This window comes from Myxine glutinosa, chromosome 1 (assembly GCF_964187855.1).
Source record: "Myxine glutinosa chromosome 1, kmMyxGlut1.1, whole genome shotgun sequence".
In the NCBI taxonomy this organism is placed as follows: Eukaryota; Metazoa; Chordata; class Myxini; order Myxiniformes; family Myxinidae; genus Myxine; species Myxine glutinosa.
Genome location: NC_136261.1, coordinates 23621216 through 23641920, shown reverse-complemented (window position 1 = coordinate 23641920; position 20705 = coordinate 23621216). Strand labels below are relative to the sequence as shown.

The following is a 20705-nucleotide window of genomic DNA, read 5'->3' as shown; positions in this document are numbered from 1 at the left end:
TAAGGCATAACTATACTATTGCGAGGCTACATGTTGCTTGTGTGACTAACGATGGGGGACAGACTTTAACCTTTATTACTCTCACTTGACAGACTCAAAACCGCAACAATATGTGAGGGGAAATTGTCATTTTATTATTTTAAAATAATGTTTGTGCAGATTTATGCAAATTAGGATCATCTGGTGGACAACTTAATAAAATACTGTGCACGAAACATCAGACATCATTCTTTGGGAAAATGAAATAAAAAATCAACTTCATCTTTTTCAAATTTGTTACACCTACCGAGCATGGCAAACACAATAGCATTATTCAACAACAACAGAAAAGAAGAAAGGTAATTAGGTTATGCAAGAAACAACAGCATTACTCAACAACAACAGAAAATAAATGTAATTAGGTTATGCCATTATGACTCAACAGAAAATAAATGTAATTAGGTTATGCCATTATGACTCAACAGAAAATAAATGTAATTAGGTTATGCCATTATGACTCAATAACAGAAAAGAAGAAAGGTAATTAGGTTATGCAAGAAACAACAGCATTACTCAACAACAACAGAAAATAAATGTAATTAGGTTATGCCATTATGACTCAACAACAGAAAAGAAGAAAGGTAATTAGGTTATGCAACAAACAACAGCATTACTCAACAACAACAGAAAATAAATGTAATTAGGTAATGCCATTATGACTCAACAACAGAAAAGAAGAAAGGTAATTAGGTTATGCAAGAAACAACAGCATTACTCAACAACAACAGAAAATAAATGTAATTAGGTTATGCCATTATGACTCAACAACAGAAAAGAAGAAAGGTAATTAGGTTAACCAAACGTATCTCATATGTCGAGGTAAACACTTTTGTTGTGTAGGAGGGACTAGTTATTCTGCCACACTTCTTACAACAAGTTGCTCACCAGACAGATGCTGCAGCGAGATTGATGGTAAAGGTTGTGCCTGGTGCTCTGCAGGTAAGGAAGTGGGTTCCCATTGCTGCACCTGAAATGGTGGATGTGCTATGGGAGGAGGTAGAAAACCAGGTAAAGCAGTCAATGGTGGTGTGGTCATGCACTGAAGGCTGAGGACCAGGATGCAGAATGGATGAAGTTGTTGTGTTGGTGATGTAAGGTTTCAAGCAGTTGCAGTGAAAGATTCTTGCCTCGGTCTATGGGTATGAAAGTTCCTAAATTTCAAAGTTCACTTTTGGGTGCTCCTCGGACACAGAAAGAGGCCGAAGCATATTGTCGGGACCGATCCTCCATGTTGCAAGTTTATGATGGTAGTGGGCTGGGTCATCCACAAGCACCAATCAATCCCTTGGATGATAAAGTGGATATTTTAGATGCCTATCATTATAAATCCTCTGCTGACTTGTTCCTCAGTTACTTGATCTAGCAACCTTATCAAAAGCTTGTTGTGTTTGGGAGAGACAGCAGATGCTGCTGGTGCCCAGTGGTGTGAAAAAGAATGGGTTGGTTGTCTTGGGAAAGATGACGAAGGGGTAACTGTGCTTCATGCCCATGTGCCAGGCAGAAAGGAGTAAACGCCAGTGCTGGAATGATTGTGGTGTTGTAGACCATTTCACTCTGATGGAGATGTTCATCCCACTCAATATCTCTGTCAAATTAAGGACATGGCACGTTCATCTTCCAGGGTATGATTGTAGCATTCCACTGCTCCATTACTCTGACTGTGATATGATGAGGTGCGGAGCTTTCGCATTTCCAATAATTTGCAAAGGTCCTTTACTAAGTCGGATTAAAACTGTTTGTCCTGATCTGAAGGTAAAGCAGGACTCCTTGCTGAGCTGTGTGGCATTCAGAAATACATTGAGCCACAGAACCAGCAGTTTGGCCTCATAATGGGTACAGATTAACAAATTTTGTGTGGAGGTCCATTAGCACTAACACATCGTGATTGCCTTTTGTGGATGTGGAAGGTTCTGGTGTCAGCAGCAATTATTTGAAATGGCCAAATTGGTATATTGAGCACTAATATACCAATACCGCAGCACAGGAGATCACCATGACTGGTAGGCTGGACACTGCTGGCAATAGTCTGGGACATCAGCTGAAATGTAGGGCCAATAAAAGAGACCAGTGGCTCTGTTCAATGTTTTGGGGAAAGCATAGTGCCCAGAGGTGGAGGAGGCCATGTGTTGGATCTGCCGATACAATGGATCTTCTTTCATTGTGAAATGACTGAACTAAAGCCACAGTTTCCTGAGAAAAGAGGAAGCTTCACGAAGAAGTGTAAGTGTTTTATTTAATTCCAAAATGGTTAAGATCGACTTTGGCAGGTAATTTTTTTATATGCAAATTTGATGATGTCATAGAAAATTCATGTGCAACCCAATATGCGGTAACATTGGAATTTTGGAATCTATGTACTCGAATTATGAATAAAAAATCGATTTACAGTTTGCCTAAAAAAACTGCATCGAAAATCATTTTAAAGCCTCTCTGAGATTTTGGCCCAATGCCAAGTGCAGATTTTGACCCACCAACTGAATAACAACAAGGAAGAGCAATCAGAGATTGCAAACCCTCGCCAGGATGTGTTTTAGTGGTTTTTTAGCCTTTTGTGTTAAAACAAATATGGTGGCCGAACCACGTGACCGTTGACACCATCAGTGTTTGTTTTTTCTCCAACAAATTATCCCTAGATGATGCTCAAGAAATTTCATCTTGATCCGATGAAGTTTTTGTTCTTGTCGAATTATGACGTCATAATGGAGGGTTAGGGTTAGGGTTGTCAGGGTTAGGGCCACCTATCACATCACCATTAACATGTTTTTTTCCCTGTGGAGAGTTCTTCAAAATGATCCATGTCTGAATTTGTTCGATGCAGCACTTTCAGAGATGTAGAGGTGCAAAGTTTTTCGGTTTTTCCAAGATGGTGCCCGTACCACGTGACATACGACGCCATAATTATCATTAAAAAATTCCACAGGAGGTGGTGCACACATGTTGAAATTTTCCTGTAAATAAGACCAATGGTTGCAGGAAAAAAATCATATTTATTCTGTTTGGACAAACGGATAAACAAACAGACAGACAAACGGAGTCAAGTGCAATACCCTCTCTTCTGGAAAGGGTAACAAACAAAGTTTTAGTGTCAGTGTGTATGGGAAGGTCAACACAGGCAATGAGAACCAGGGGTGGATCCAGACCGTCTTCCCAGTCAAACGTGAGAATGCATGAGAGAGCGTCGAAAACCCCAAGGCTTTCTGGGCCATATTAAAGGCGGGCCCCAAACTCCAAACAAGCCGCAGCTCAGAGGTTGGACAGATTGTAACTGTATTTTGTACTTTCAGATTTTCTTCTGAATCATATATTCTGAAAGCAAGACGTGCAAGAGGGAATTTGTTTGCAGCTGATAGAAAATTGAAATGTCAAGAAATTCCTTTTACTTTGGGACTTTCAAGAAAATGATGTGAGTTTATTGATAATTATTTGAACTCATTTCACTTCTTGATCTTCATTACTGTTTCTATAATATGCGGAAACTGGGTTATCTTGTGATCACAAACCCTTGCTGTATACTGTGCTTGTTTCTGGGGTTGACTTAACCATCCGTGACAGCATATTTGCTTTTAGCACAGGAGATTTCTTCTTTTCATGATAGGTACTATAAAGTATAACATTTGATGGGCCTAATGGCCTCCTCTTGTGTTAAAGTTCCTCGTAGCTCATTTACTCTTCGCGAAGGACACCGTGGGATATTTAACGTCCACCAACTAATACCGGTAGATGGGATTCCCACTTGGACAGCCCACACATTGATGAATCAATCACCATGGTTCCTTGAAAGGGAACTCATATTTATTGATGTAATTCACTTATTTATTCAATGATGCTTCTCTGCAGCCACAAATGGTAAGTCAATTGCATCTGTAAACATCTTTATGTTTGCAATGATCTAATAGCACTTTTAACGGCCCAAATTATTCCTACCTTTTTGTGAGGTCACCAGGGGAAACATTTAACTCAGATCGTTCAGGAACCAGCAGCCAGGCCTGACATTGAATGAAAGTGAAAGGAATTTTTAATTTGGCCAGGGTGATGGTGATAACTTGTCCGCTTTTCAGGAAGTCAACATAGGATGTTTAACATCCATAGACTATGGCCTACAAACCAATATTCCCTCTCAACTTCATACTGATGTGCAGTGCTTCCAGAAAGTATTCAAACCAAATCCCATGACTTTTTCACATTTTGTTGTGTTACAGCCGGAATTTAAAATGGATGCATTGAGATATTTTTATGATCTACACATAATACCACTTTACGTCAAAGTGGAATGCCTTGAGTCAATAGGGTCTTCAACCCCTTTGCTTCAACACTCCAAATTGAGCTCACGTGCATCCAATTTTCTTTGATCATCATTGGGATGCCTCTACACCTTGATTGGAGACCACCTGTGGCCAATTCAATTGATTGGACATTATTTGGAAATAAACACACCTTTCTATATGAGGTCCCACAGCTGACAGTGCATGTCAGAGCAGAACCTCCACCATGAAGTACAAGGAACTGTCCACATAACTTCGAGATAGAATTGTGAGAAGGCATAGATCTGGGGCAGGGTATAAAACAATTTCTAGTGATGAAAGTTCCCAAGAGCACATTGAGCTCCATCATTAAGAAATGGAAAGAATACACCGGTCAACAAAATTGTAAAAGTGTTATGGTTCTAGTATATTTTGAGGTGATTCTAACCAACATGAACCTGTAGAATTCGATTATGATATCCAATTTTCACGAGCACATCCAGTTTTTGAGAACCAGTATACCATAGGAATATCAGCGACAGCCGAAATTCGTCTTGTACCCACTAATCAGGATTTTGTAACGAGACCACCTGAGCTGGAAAGCGTTGCTTGGGATAGCTTTGTGGCTCTTGCTAACAATTACCTTGGAAATTTTGGAGCACCAAATTATGAAGAGCTTGTGGACAAGATGTTGAAGAGTTATCAGGTGCTCGGTGCTCGAATGTCACTCAAGATTTCTTCGATTCTCAACTGGACTTCTTTCCACAAAATCTTGGCGATGTCAGTGATGAACATGGAGAAAGGTTTCACCAGGAAATTGCCATCATCGAGACTCGATATCAAGGCCGATTCAATCCAAACATGATGGGCGACTACTGTTGGACTTTACAGCGTGAAAGTGATTGCTCCGACAAACGCAAAAGTAAAGTTCAGAAGCACTTTTAATGTGATGTAAATATAAACTTTAAGTTCATATTATTTTTGGAGATTCACATTTTCTTATGTGATGTCAATAAAAACTTTAAGTTCATATTATTTTTTGTGATATTTTATAAAGTTCATATTATTTTTGGAGATTTACATTTTTTTATGTGATGTCAATAAAAACTTTAAGTTCATATTATTTTTTGTGATATTTTATAAAGTTCATATTATTTTTGGAGATTTACATTTTTTTATGTGATGCAAATAAAAACTTTAAGTTCATATTATTTTTTGTGACAATAAATAGACTTATTGAGACTTAATCAAGAAATTCACATTCTCTAAAGATTTTTTCCACACTTATGATGTACTACGTCAAGGTTACGTGATAGCGAAATTTTAAGGTCAGATTCGGATTCGTGGGCACCAAATTAGTCAGAACCAATTTGGCTCTTGACCAGTGATATGGAACTAACAAGATATGGAACTAAGACTCTTCCTAGAGTTGGCCGTCCAACCAAACTGAGCAACCGGGCAAGAAGGAATTTGGTCAGGAAGGTGACCAAGAACTCAACGAACACTGACAGAACTAGAGTCCCTTGTTTGAGATGGGAGAACCTGAAGGAAGGACAACAGTCTCTGCAGCACATCACAAATCTAGGCTTTATGGGAGGGTGGCCAGACAGAAGCCACTCCTGAGAAAGGCACATGACAGCACACCTGGAGTTTGCAAAAAGGCACGTGAAAAACTCTGAGAGCATAAGGCAAAACATTCTGTGGTCTGATAAGGCGACAATTGTCTGGAGATAAAGCAAGCACAGCTCATCACCCAACTAACACCATCCCTTCTGTGAAGCATGGTGCTGGCAGCATCATGTTATGGGGATGTTTCTCAGTGGCAGAGATTGGGAAACTTGCAAGGATGGAGGGATACAATGAATGGAGGCAAAAACAAGGAAATTATTGAGGTGAACCTGCTTCAGAGTGCAAAAGACCTTGGACTGCAGCGAAGTTTACGTTCCAACAGGACATTTACCCCAAGCACACAGCTAAAACAACACTGGAATGGCTTTCGAACAAGAATGTGAAAGTCCTTGAATGGCCCAGCCATAGCCCAGACATGAATCTAATTGAGAATCTGTGGAAAGACTTGAAGATTGCTGTTCATCAACGCTCCCCATCCAACTTGACAGAGTCTGGGCAAATCTGCAAGGTCGAATGGGAGAAACTCCCCAACTCAACATGTGAAAAGATGATGCAGACATACCCAAGAGGAGTCGAAGCTCTAATCACTGGCAAAGGCACTTCTACGAAGTATTGACTCAGGGGAGCTGAATACTTATGTAAATTAGTTTAGAAGTAAATTACTTTGTAAAAATTTCTAATAAAAAATTCCTCTGCATTATGGGGTATTGGTAGATCAGTGGCAAAACTCTCAATTTAATCTATTTTAAATTCAGCCTGTAAACACAACAAAATGTGAAAAACTTCAAGGGGTGTGAATACTTTCTGAAAGAACTGCGAAGACAAATCCTTCCAAAACCTTTTGAGATATCGCGCCAACTGTATTTTTGTTTTTGGCCCTCTCAATGGTGAAGAATCACATATAAATTCTCGTATCTAGTTCCGGATCCTGATCATCAAAATATATATATTTTAAATGTCTTACTCACAGTCAGACAAACAGAAATATATATAGTAATAATTTTCAAATCATCAGAAATGTAAATAACCGTACATGGAAGGATCACACAAGCAACAACAACCACAACCAGGAAGACAGCAGCAACAACAACTCAGTTATAAAAGTTCCTTCTTTCACGTGTTTTACATCATTTTGCATTCTCATTGAGACTCACGGGTAGATATGCAATGTGTTTGTAAAGTGCAACATGCTGTCTTTTGATTAAATATGTCAGTAAAGCAATGGGTATAGGCACTGATAGTTGATACGATTCCCTTTCTGCTCCAGGAACTGGTCATTGGGACGACGGGCAACAATTCACAAACATTTTTCCTGCGACTGCAATCCATCCTGGAGCAGATACCTGTCGACTATGTCTCAAGTTGAGGATCCTAGCTACCATCTATTGTCAATGAGAAACCAGAAAATGTCACACCTTCAGGAGAAGCTACCCAGGTGGGGAAATTGTTGACACGTGAGGCTTTTTCCAGGTCTATTTTGATGGAACAGGTAAGAAAACAAAGTGCACTAGATTCAAAATTTCCAATTCCTGTGATTTAAGACCTGTCTGTACTCAGATGCAGAATAACAACTTTTGCTTCCTGATGTTTGCCCCGACCTCTGTAACAGGTTGTCATTATCAAGTGAGGTGTGTGTTCCAGGTAACCAGAAACTTGTAGTTATAAACTCTCTCATCTATCCACAGTGCATTCAGAAAGTATTCAGACCCCTTCACTTTTTCACATTTTGTGATGTTGCAGCCTTATGCTGAAATCGTTTAAATTCATTTTTCCCCTCATCAATCGACACTCTATATCCCATAATGACAAAGAGAAAACAGGATTTTAGAAAGTTTTGCAAATTTACTAAAAAAAAAAAAAGAAATATCACATGACATAAGTATTCAGACCCTTTGCTATGACATTTGAAATTTAGCTCAGGTGCCTCCCATTTCTCTTGATCATCTTTGAGATATTTCTACACCTTGATTGAAGTCCACCTGTGGTAAATTCAATTGATTGGACATGATTTGGAAAGGCACACACCTGTCGAAAAGGTTTCACAGCTGACAATGCGTATCAGAGCAAAAACCAAGCCATGAGGTCGAAGGAACTGCCTGCAGAGCTCAGAGACAGGATAGTGTCGAGGCACAGATCTGGGAAAGCCTTCAAAAAAAATTCTGCTGCATTGAAGGTTCCCAAAAGCACAGTGGCCTCCATAATTCTTAAATGGAAGAAGTTTGGAGCAACCAGGACTCTTCCTAGAGCTGGCCGCCCGGACAAACTGAGCAATCGGGGGAGAAGGGCCTTGGTAAGAGAGGTGACCAAGAACCCGATGGTCACGCTGGCTGAGCTCCAGAGATCCTGTGTGGAGATGGGAGAAACTTCCAGAAGGACAACCATCACTGCAACACTCCACCGATCTGGGCTTTATGACAGAGTGGCCTTTTATGACATGGTTCTTTTAACAAATAAATCACCAAAGTGTAAAAGAAACTCACCAGATTGATAAACTGAGTTAAGAAAGTAAACCCAAGTCAAGAAAAAAAAATTATTACATATTAAATGCCAAGTCTGTACATATAAAATAAAGTTTTTGTTTGTTTGTTTGTTTGTTTGTCTGCGCGCACTAATCTCCTGAACGGTGAAAGATAGGAGGAAACCTCTAAAACAAAAAATGTCTGGACGGGCCCCGGGAAAGTTATAGGCTAGGTGGTGAGGCCGGTCGAGGCCCACCTCGGCCGGGCTGGGCTCATTTCGCAATTAAAAGCTGAGCTGAATTATAGAGGTCAATCTTCTATCGCCACGAGTAAAAGCTGAATTACAGTAGTAAATTCATTCAAAAATAAATTTAAAATGTCCGGACGGGGCCCCGGGAAGGTTATAGCAGTCGAGGGCGCTTCGGCCAGGCTGGGCCCATTTCACAATTAAAAGCTGAGCTGAATTATAGAAGTCAATCTTCTACAGCTGCGAGTAAAAGCTGAACTATAGCAATCAATCTTCTACGGCTGCGGGTAAAAGCTGAATTATAGTAGTAAATTCATTCAAAAAGAACTAAAAATGCCGGGACCGGCCCCGGGAAGGTTATAGGCTAGGTGGTGAGGCCGGTCGAGGCTGCTTCGGCCAGCTGGGCCCATTTCGCAATTAAAAGCTGAGCTGAATTATCGTAGTCAATCTTCTACGCCCGCAAGCAAAAGCTGAATTATCGTTGTAAATTCATTCAAAAAGAACCCGGGCAACGCCGGGTGCTTTCGGCTAGTTTATAATAAGAGGTTCGGGTGGGTTTGGTGAGGTTAGTTTAGGTTTCGATTTGGTTTGGTTTGGTTAAGGTGTGTGTTTGTGTGTTTGTCTGTGTGTGTGTGTGTGTGTGTGTGTGTGTGTGTGTGTGTGTGTGTGTGTGTGTGTGTGTGTGTGTGTGTGTTTGTGTCTATGTGCGTGTGTGTGTAAGTGTGTGTGTGCTGGGCATGATTTATTTGTTTTTATGTCCCTTATCTCTCCTTCCTTTCCTTCTCATTTTTGTCTACGGAGGGGTGAATCTTGCAAATAGTTTTTGTAGGGATCACCTTGCTGCACCTGGAATGGGGTTAAAGGTGGAGGAGGAGAAGATGAAACCCGAATCCGATCCAGGTTCCTCCTGATGACTCCATCTTGGTCTTTTTGTGTTCCTACTCATACTCCAGTGCTGTATTTGGTCAGTTATTTGATACTTGAAAATTAGAGTTAATGATGTGTAGTTATGTGTTGCAGATTACCTGTTCCAAGGTTGGAAGATACCATCCGGCGGTACCTCAAAGCACACCGGGCGCTGCTTGATGATGACGCATATCGGTAGGTAGATATTTATATATTTTTGAGATGGCACACAAGTCCAAGCCATGCCTGTTTGAAAGTAGAACCAAACCACACCCAATAGTTGAGCATCATACATCCAATCACAGAATCACATGCATGCCTCTGACAACTTATTTTTTGTTCACAAAGTCAAGGCTTATGTAAGAGCTAACACATAAAACACAAAAACATAAATAGAAACAAAAACACACATGAAACATAATAAATAGAGTGGGAGACAAGAGGGGGAGAGAGAAAGGGAAGCACAACGACTGAAAAGAACAAGGACATGGGGAGATCTGTGGAAGGGAGAGGGCTGGAGCGGGGTGCATGGTATAAAACAAATGGGCACTACAAGGACTTACAGGAAAGAACCGGAATTTGAAAAGGTGTATTTGGGGTGGATTAGTGGGGGTAGAAGAGGTCAAGGGTTTGGATGTGGGAAGATAAGAGATGGTGGTGAACAGCTGTTTGGAACACCTGGAGGGAGGAGTGAGATTGAAGAGAGCATGGGAGATTGTTCCAGAGGCAGAAAAAAAGAGGAATGAAAGAGTGAAGGTGAACAGAGTCTTGAATTTGGCAGTTTCACCAGAAGAGGGTTGTGGCACATGTTGTGCATCCTACAGGAATATTTGGGGGACAGAGCACAGACAGAGCAAGGTGAGCAAGGCCAGAGAGGAGTCGGTCGAAGACAGAAAGACCACCAACCTACCTGTGGCGAGAGAGTGAAAGACCCTTGCAATCAGCTGCATCGCAGGAGATTCCAATGATTCTAAAAGCTTTGGTTTCAACAGCGTGAAACCGAGCTTGGTGTAAGGCAGGAGCACCAGCCCAGATAGAAGAGCAGGATTCCATCAATCTGCAGATGAAAGCTTTGTATATGGTGAGGAGCTCAGTAGTGCCAAGAAGACTTCGCACGACGGAGGATGCCCAGTCGGCAACTGGCTTTGGAGGCCAGCTTGGAAATGTGGTTTTCACAGTAAAGCTCATGGCAGATAGTGAGACCCAAAAGCTTGAGTGACAGAATTTCTTCAAGAGCATTGTTGAGAAAGTTGATGGGAGGGTTGAACAGACGGTCTTTTTGGAGAGACATGGTGAGAGTGTGAGATTTGTCAGGATTGAAAGACATGTTCCACTTGGTTGACCAGTTTGTGATATTGTCCAGGTCTGCAGAGAGTGAGGAGGCTGCAGACTGCCGATCTGAGGGTTGAGAGATGGAGCGGCTGAGAGAGGAGTCATCAGCAAAGAGATAGAGAGGATTTTCCAGAGAGTCGGAGAGATCAATAAAGAAGACCGAGAAAAGCGCAAAGCCCAGAACACTCCCTTGAGAAATGCCAGCCTGGACTGGAGGTGGAGATGACAGAATTTCATTTAGAGCCACACATTGACTACGACAGGAAAGGAAGTCCACCAGACATGTGTGGAGGTTTCCATGGAAACCATACGAGGAGAGTTTGGTGAGCATCGCGGGGTGCCAGACCATATCGAAGGCAAGAGATACAGTCACGTGAAAAAGTAAGTACACCCCATGTAATGTTTTGACTTTTTCAACATATTTCAACATACAGCTATTTGATCTTCATTTCAACAATATTGATAGATAAAGGTGATATAATATAACAAATATCATGAAACATTTACATTTTGTAGTCCATTGTATAATTTAAATAAACATGAATGCAAATTTCGCATGTGGAAAAAGTAAGTACACCCCTACATTTATCACTACTTCAAATACCTAAAATTAGAAACAGGTGCACCAGCTCAGGTGCAAATGATTAGAACATCGTTAGAGAGGATCTTGGAGGAACCTGTCTTATTTTAACCTCAGACATTTAGTTTGGTTTGCTCTTTGTTGTTGAAGTGTGCAGCGTCACCATGCCTATATCAAAAGAGCTCTCTGAGGCCTTCACAAAGAAGGTTATAGATGCCTACGAGTCTGGGAAGGGATTTAAAAAGATCGGCAAACAATTTGAAATCAATCATTCGACTGTTCGGAAGATCATCTACAAGGGGAGAAGTTCCAAACAACTGCCAACTTGTTCAGGCCAGGCCGTCCCAGCAAGTTCAGCCCGAGAGCAGACCGCAAGATGCTGAAAGAAGTCTCTAAGAACCCCAGAATGTCATCATGGGACCTACAGGTAACTCTTGCCATTGTTGATGTCAAAGTGCACGAGTCTACCATTCGAAAGAGGCTGCACAAATTTGATCTACATGGGAGGTGTGCCAGGAGGAAACCTTTGCTGTCCAGAAAGAACATCAGGGCAAGACTAAAGTTTGCCAATGAACGCCGAGGCAAAGACCAGCACTTCTGGAACAATGTGCTCTGGACAGATGATTCAAAGGTAGAGCTATTTGACCACAGTACCAGAAGACATGTTTGGCGAAAACCAAAGACAGCATTTGACCACAAGAATCTGATACCAACTGTAAAACATTTATGTTTCGTTAAATTATACAATGGACTACAAAATGTAAATGTTTCATGATATTTGTTATATTATATCACCTTCATCTGTCAATATTGTTGAAATGAAGATCAAATAGCTGTATGTTGAAATATGTTGAAAAAGAATTTTTTTTACTTGGGGTGTACTTACTTTTTTCACGTGACTGTATGTGAAGGGAGACAGCTCTGATTTCCTGTTTGGCATTGAGGACCTCCATCCATTGTTGAGACAGCAGAATCAGCATGTCCAGGGTAGAATGTCCTGGTCTGAATCCAAATTGATTATCTGAGATCAAGCCTTTTGAGAAGAGGAAGGATTTAATATCAGAAGCGATGATGGATTCCATGACTTTGCTGATGATTGGGAACAGGCTGATTGGTTTGTAGTTGCAGGGATCTGTTTTTGCAACTTTTTGTGTCAAGCGGTAATGCTGGCTGATTTCTAGGCTGATGGCAGATGACCTTGAGAAAAAGAGAGGGTGAATAGAACAGAAAGTGAGCTAGAGCGGCAGCGCAGGGTTTTAGGACCCGAGGGCTGATGCCGTCTGGTCCAGTTGCAGAATCAGAGTCGAGGTTTGACAGAAACTTCTCCACCATGTCAGGAGAGAAGGACACAGAGTCCAGGAGTAGCTGGGTTCGACTGGCTTAGGTGGGTACAGAGAGAAATGGGTTTGGGACTCAAGATTTTGAGGCAAACCCAAAGTTGAGGCATTCGGCTTTGTCAAGTGCGGTGTCAACTGTTTAGCCATTTGAGGTAAGGGAGGGGATGGAGGGGGAACAAACACTTGAAACAGATTTGACCAGATGCCACCAGGATTTGGAAGAGGGAGACAGGTTTGAGAGTTCAGTCTTGAGATGAGAGAGATATTGTTTCCTGGCTCTCCTGAGGGTAGACACACACTTGTGAAATGCTTTGTTGAAAGAACAGAGATTGCCTTCAGTTGGAGTTGCCTTCCATGAAGCGAAGGCAAGTTGTTTCAGGGCAACTGCCTCACCACATGATTCCATGTACCATGGACGGGAGGAAGGGTATGACAACTGAAGACGAGATGGGATAAATATGTTCATGAGAGAGAGAGAGCAATTTACTTTGGAAGAATTCCCAGGATGAGTTTATGTCAGAGGCAGTAGCGATGGGAGACTAGTCCAGATTAATGATGGCTGTTTAAAGACCGTGACAGTCTGCCTGAGTGAAATGCCAGACTCATCAGCGCTGCGGAGGCTCTCTGAAAATGGCCAGAGAGATGTCCACTTTAACAAGCAAATGATCAGATGAACCGGTTGGAGCAGAAGAAGAACAGCAGACATTTGCAGGGAAGTCAGTCAAAACCAAGTCTAGAAGAGAAGATGCTCCATTGAATGAGATCCGGGTCTGGAAATTGACAGATTGTGTCAGTCCCAATAAGTCACAAAATTCCTTTGCTGAGGTGCCATGACTGGAGCGAGAGGTACCCATGCCCAGCCAGCTGGCATGATGACAGTTGAAGTCGCCACATATGAGGAAGAGAGAGTTGAGATGAGTGGATAGAAGCTGGTCCATGTTGTCAGAGAGCGATGTGTAAATGGAGTCATCACTGTTTGATAGAGGGTACAACACACATATAAACAAAAGGTGGGAGCAGAGGGGAAGCCGTAGCTAGAGGTACTCCTGGGGGTGAAGTAGAGAGAGGGCAGTGCAGGGAGAGTGAGGAAGAGAGCTTTTGATAAATATAGCAACCTCACCTCCAGGGCGAGGCTCAGGTCTATCATACCAGAGGAGGGAGTAACCAGGGAGATATATTAAGGAATCAGAGACATCTTTGAGGAGGAAAGTTTCTGTTGAGCAGATCAAGTCTGGTTTGTCAGCAGCAACCTGTATGGAGAGATCAATCAGGTTTGAGTGAAGGCCCCGGATGTTTGAGGTCCATACCGTTAACGAAGAGGAAGGGGGAGCATTAGATACAGTACAGGGGAGGGGAGGGGTATGGTAAGATGAGGAAGAGGAGGAGGAAGTAGGGAGAGCTGTTGATAGTGTGTCAGAGATTTCAGAAGAGCTAGGAGAAAGGGAAAGATGAGGAGGACAAAAGCTTTGATGGTGATTGGATGAGGCATAGTGAGGTGTTGTTTGAGGATGGGAAGAGCAAGGAAGAAGGTTGAAGGAGATGGAGGTAAGAGTTGGAGGGGGGGGGGGGAAGTGGGGAGGACGCTATGAGGAGGAGGGGTGAGAGGAGAGAATTGGAGAAAAAAAGGAGGGTGGGGAGATTTGAAATTGAGGGTTGAGGGGGGAATTTAGGAGGGGAGGGGTGAGGCGGGAGTTTGGGAGCAGAGGGTGAGGGGGGAGCTTAGGAGGAGAGGGGCCAGGGGGGAGTTTAGGAGAGGGGTAAAGGGGGAGTTTAAGAGGGGAGGGGCAAGGGGGGAGTTTAGGAGGGGAGCGGCAATGGGAGAGATTTGAAAGGGATGGGTGAGGGGGGAGTTTAGGAAGGGAGGGGTGAGGGGGGAGTTTGGGAGCGGAGGGTGAGGGGGGAGCTTAGGAGGAGAGAGGCAAGGGGGAAGTTTAGGAGAGGCATAAAGGGGGAGTTTAGGAGGGGAGGGGCAAGGGGAGAGATTTGAAAGGGATGGGTGAGGGGGGAGTTTAGGAGGGGAAGAATGAGTTTGGATTTTAGAAAGTGTTGTACAATTAATAGAAACCGAACATTTGTTGCAAAATGAGTTTCTTGTGATTTTCAAGTCAGAGATCCGTTTGAAAACGTTGGAGGAAGGGTGGAATGCAGGTGAGTTTAGGGAATGTAGGAAGGAAGAACTGTAAGAGATTGAATTTTTATTTGAAATGAAGACATTAGGTGAGCAAATCGAAAACAACCTTTTAAAGAAGAACAAGAAAAGAGTGTTATAATATACAACAGAATACAACACTTCAGGGGAAAGTTTAAACATTTTAAAAAGAAACCGTGAAAACCATCTGGGGAAATTCCCGAAATGAGGGCAAGAATGATTCCTCAGGGGGATTAAGGATTCCAGCACAGGTTCAGAAGCAGAAACAGAAGAATAGGAGATTGACAGCAAGGAGAGCAGAGAGCGAAGGAACAGGGAGGTGTATAAGCATATGTGTTAGTCCGGGAGACGAGGCCTACTTTTCAAATGCTTCATTACATTACAAAAGACTAAAGAATAGTTAACGATAGAAAAGAAAGAACATTCGAAAATAAATGTCGTGTACCTGCTGGACTACCCTTATGTTCTTCATACGAACCAAGCTATGCTCCAGAAAAGTTCATATAAAGGAGCGCCAATTTGATTCCTGCAGCTGCATGAAGACGTAGATGTATTTTAACCGATATATAAAGGGGCCTTTTTATGCCCCTGGCATTTTCCCAAGATTGGTGCTTTCAATTGTTTACATATGTACACGTCCACCCACATTGTGGAAAGGTAAGATTTGGATGACTGTATCTTGATGTGTATCTCGTTAATGACTAATTATGTGTAACAGGAAGACAGAGCAAATCTGTAGATCATTTGAACATGGAGAGGGTCTGTTGCTGCAGAATGAACTCTTGGCTTATGACAAGGAAAACCAACACACAAGCTACACCACTGGTAAGTTATTGCTGTTGCTTACCAATACAAAATAACCTTTGAGAGCTCAGTTATAAAATCAAAGATTTATTACACATTTAATGACATTATTTAATTCGAGGGAATGGCAGCAGAGGTCATGATGGTGATAATTATCAATGCAATTGTCATGTCTTCCATCCACCAACCTTGCTCTGGGCACCCTCCAATCCGCACGACAATCGCCTGCCCGCCTCGAAGCCTTCATTGAGGACTCGTTCTTGAATCGCAGAGATTCTCTATGCATCACCAATTATGGTATCAACATGGGATTGACTCCTGGCTCACAGCTGGTGTGTGCCACAAACCTGGTTGTCTCGATCGCTCGATTTCATCGCACTCTCAAGGCTGATCTGCTTACCCCAGCAGACAGTGGTGGCCTGGCTCACAGAGATGGCACTGGTTTTGTGTGAGTGCTTTTTGATATTCTTGCTGCCTTGGATTTTTGTTATTTGTAAACTGTGACATTGATTTAACTTTCACAAATTGTTTCTCATTAAAATGATAATTATGATTCCACAAGTTTAGAATTTAGACAATGATAAAACATAAATATATTGTCCTTCAAACGTCTTCAGTTGCTCACACCACAATTGCCTTGACAGGTCGGGTTCTCGTCCAAAATCATTCCTGATGTGCATGTCCCAACTGAATCATTTGTTCGGTACAAGCCGCATACCTCACGAGTCACGAGATGAGCTCCAGACCATACTTGGCTCCCGCCATCTTGTTGTGCTTCATAAAGGATACATATACACCTGCAATCTGCTTGATGATTCGGGCTACATTCTACCTGCAAGCACCATCATGGTAAGGGAAATGGCCATCACTAATACCTTGCACACTACACCTGTGCTCTTTCCAACTGATTATGTTCAAAGTGGGCCAGATCCCCACCACTCAGGCTTGGGTTTATAAAGGGGATGTAAAAGGGACAAAGCACAGAAAGGGCAGAGGGTGCAATACCAGAAAGGATGCGTTAGATATCAGAGAGACCACCAACTGGTCTGCAGTGGCAAAGTGACAGGCCCATAGACTCAGCTTCATCGCTCGAGATTCCAATGATCATGACGACATTCGTTTCCACTATTTCAAGCTAAGCAAGGCAGGCAGGGACACCATCCCAAAGGGGATAGCTGTATTTCATCATGATGCAGATGTCGGCCTTGGAGGTGGATAAGAGGTCAAGTGTGCCACGGAAGGAGCTTGCATGACGGAGGCTGCTCAGTCGGCGGCTGGCTTTGGAAGCAAACTTTGAAATTTGGTTTGCTCAAAAAAACCGATCATGGCTGATAGTGAGATCCAGGAGTATGAAAAACTGAACTTCCTCAAGAGGGTTGTTATGAAAGCAGATCTGGAGGGGGGGGGGGGAGCTACGGCTTCTTTTTTCTCAAGCCACGGCTTCCCCTTCACTCCCACCTTTTGTTCATGTGTGTTGTACCGTCCGCCAAACAGTGATGACTCCATCTACATCTTGCTGTCTGATAACAAGGATCAACTTCTATCTACTCATCCCAACTCTCTCTTGCTCATATGTGGTATGGGGCTTTATGAGGTTTACAAGGACTTTGGAAAGGTTTTTGTAATCTGCACAAAGCAGCGAGATAGGCCACCAATTTTGTAAAGACGGTAAGTCTCCTTTCTTCGGGATAAGGCACACAATTGCATGGCGACAATTGCAAGAGGTGCCAATTTGATTAATACACCTGCCTGATGAAGTAAATGTATTTTATTTGCCAGATGTAAGGCGCCCCTTTGTATGAACTTTGTATGAACTTTGTATGTTTGTATCATGGACAAAATCACAGACTGGGCAAACAAGTGGAACATGTCTTTCAATCCTGACAAATCTCACACTCTTACGATGTCTCTCCGAAAAGACCGACTGGACAACCCTCCTATCCACTTTCTGAATAATCCTCTCCAAGAAGTTCTGTCACTCAAGCTTTTGGGTCTCACTATCTGCCATGATCTTTCCTGGGAAAACCACATTTCAAATCTGGCCTCCAAAGCCAGTCGCCGACTGGGCATCCTCCATCGTGCGAAGTCCTTCCTTGGCACACCTGAGCTCCTCACCACATACAAGGCTTTCATCCGCAGCTCAATGGAATACTGCTCTCCCCTCTGGGCTGGTGCTCCTGCCTCACACCTCGCTCGTCTTCACGCTGTTGAAACCAAAGGGTTCAGAATCATTGGAATCTCCCGCGATGACGCTATCTCCGAGGGCGTTTCACTTAATCACCGCAGGCAGGTTGGTGGTCTTTCCGTATTCTACCGACTCCTCTCCGGCCTTGCTCCCCCAGCTCTCTCTGGGCTCTGTCCCCCAAATATTCCTGCAGGTCGCACAAGATCTGCCTGCAACCCTCTTATGGTTAAACTGCCAAAATCAAGACTCTCTGCTCACCTTCACTCCTTCATTCCTCTTTACTCTCGCCTCTGGAACAAACTCCCTCACTCTCTTCAATCCCACTCCTCCCTCCAGGTCTTTAAAACGGCTGTTCACCACCATCTCTTATCTTCCCCAATCCAAAACCTTGATCTTTTCTACCCCCGCTAATTTCACCCCAAATCCACTTTTTTGAGGTGACTTTTGACTTCTTTCCTGGAAGTCCTTGGTGTCCTTGCGTTTTATACCTATCCTGCCTCCCCCCAGGGCCCAGGCCCTCTCCCTCCAAAAACATCTCCCGATGTCCCTGCTCTCAAATGTTGTGTTTGTGTGCTTCCTCCCCTTCTCTCCCCATCTTGTCGACCACTCCCCTTTTTATATACTTTGTTTGCTTGTTTGTTTGATTTGTTTGTTTGATAAATGTTAGCTCTTTCACGAGCCTCGACTCTGTATACAAAAAAAAAAAAAAAAAACTTTTCGAGAGCATTACTTGGTCCCTCGTCAGAACACAAGAGTGAAGGGCAGTCCAGCATGCACACAAGATTCCTTCAATGTCCCTTCTTTTCTATTGTTTGGCATTTTCTACAAGCTATGGAATGTACATTCTTTTCTATACTTTGCCACATGGCACATACAATATAAAGGGGCATTTTCTATGCCCATGGCATTTTTCCCAAGAATGTTATCTATATATATAAAACACAGTTTGTGTGTGTGTGTGTGTGTGTGTGTGTGTGTGTGTGTGTGTGTGTGTGTGTGTGTGTGTGTAATGTTACCGGTAGACTCCTAAACGGAGAGGCTCACGTACTTGATATTTGGCACAGACATGGCCATTAAGCCTGGGACGAACATGGCCGACCTAAATATTTATTTCATAATATTTTTTTACCATATTTTTATCTCAGCGCGAAATATTATGACCGGAATCTGACCGGTAGCAGAGCGGCGCGCTGATTCGCTCAGAGCGATCACATGATGTTCGTTGCCGCCATTAACTCAGTTACGCGTTCGCACGTATTTCAGAGCGAAAAGCAATTGCGTTTTTGCCGGGTACTTCTGCATGTTTAGCATTTAGCATGATTTAGCATGATTTAGCATAGATAGTAGCTTGTTTCAAATAGATTTTTTTTCAGCGAGCAGAAGTACCCGGCATTGTACGAATAATATATAGATAGTGCCGTGTATGGCGGAGTGATGCCGCTGTGGGAGGGACCGAGCAAGGTCGCTGTGGGCGGGACCGAGCGAGGTCGCTGTGGGCGGGGCCGGGCGAGGTCGCTGTGGGCGGGACCGAGCGAGGTCGCTGTGGGCGAGACCGAGCGAGGCAGCTATGGGCCGGACCGAGCGAGGTCGCTGTGGGCGGGACCGAGCGAGGTCGCTGTGGGCGGGACCGAGCAAGGCAGCTATGGGCGGGGCCGAGAGAGGTCGCTGTGGGCGGGGCCGAGCGAGGTCTGCGTTAGTGCGTTGCCGTTGCCGTTGCCTGGTATAAAAAGATGGTGCTTGATGCTCTCTGCGTCAAGATACGGACTTGATGTCCATATCTTTACAACAGACATTCCAATGATGATGATGATAAATGTAATACCACTCAAGGAAGGCCCACAACTCAAGAGAGTGGAAAAAAACAATAAAATGAACAAAAATACGGGGAAGGAGAAGCAACCACAGAAAATGACAGAAAATCATTTCCCTTAAATTTACCGTGTTCACCAACTAGCACGACCAGATACAGGACACCAAAATAATTTCCCTTACACATATCGTGTCCACCAACCAGCAAGACCATACCACTTACCTCTGGAACAAACTGTATTTCAAATATTCAAACGGTTTTTGCATGCTACCATCTCCTAGCAACCAATGAAATTTTTCAAAAATATTGTAGTACATTTATTTTTTAATAATGTACCATATTTACGGCAGTATATTTATTTACGCCATGAGTAAGGAAGGAAAATTTCCAGCGCGCTGATTCGCTCATTCGCACTCATTGATGACGATCACGATCACATGATGACGTGATCACGAATGATGTTCGTGACACGATCACGTGATGTTACTTACCGCCATAAACTCACAGCAAGTAGCATAGATTTTAGCATGATTAGCATTTAGCATGATTACCTTCGCAAAAGCGGAAGGTTATGTTTTGATCGCTGTGTATTTATTTGTATGTCTGTGTGTGTGTGTGTATGTTATTCGCATAACTCAAAAAGTATTCAACCGAATTGCATGAAATTTGGTGGGATGATTGGTTATTATACGGGACACATTTGATTAGATTTTGGGAGCAATCGGGTCAAAGGTCAAGGTCAAGGTCACGAAAAGGTCAAAATCGTATTTTTACCAAGTACAGAACAGTAGCTGCGGCGAAGGTATGCGCTCTACCGAGTGCCCGTTCTAGTTTAGCATGATTTAGCATGATTTAGCATAGATAGTAGCATGTTTCACATAGATTTTTTTTCAGCGAGGAATATTATACACGGATTCTGACCGGTGGCAGAGCAGCGCGCTGATTCGCTCAGAGCGATCACGTGATGTTCCATCTCCGCCGCCAGTT

General features: G+C 43.0%; 2 protein-coding genes across 2 annotated transcripts in view; both read left to right on the top strand.

Annotated features, from left to right (window-relative positions):
- Window positions 1-20705, top strand: part of LOC137416116 (carnitine O-palmitoyltransferase 2, mitochondrial-like) — a 1201140-nt gene that overhangs the window by 926976 nt on the left and 253459 nt on the right. The window lies entirely within an intron of this gene.
- LOC137412769 (carnitine O-palmitoyltransferase 2, mitochondrial-like) lies at window positions 958-16976 on the top strand. Its single transcript, XM_078770895.1, has 7 exons — window positions 958-978; window positions 7177-7344; window positions 9636-9716; window positions 15638-15744; window positions 15964-16171; window positions 16368-16572; window positions 16920-16976. Exons 2-7 carry the CDS (start codon window positions 7262-7264, stop codon window positions 16974-16976), a joined length of 741 nt encoding a protein of 246 aa, XP_078627021.1. The 5' UTR covers window positions 958-978; window positions 7177-7261.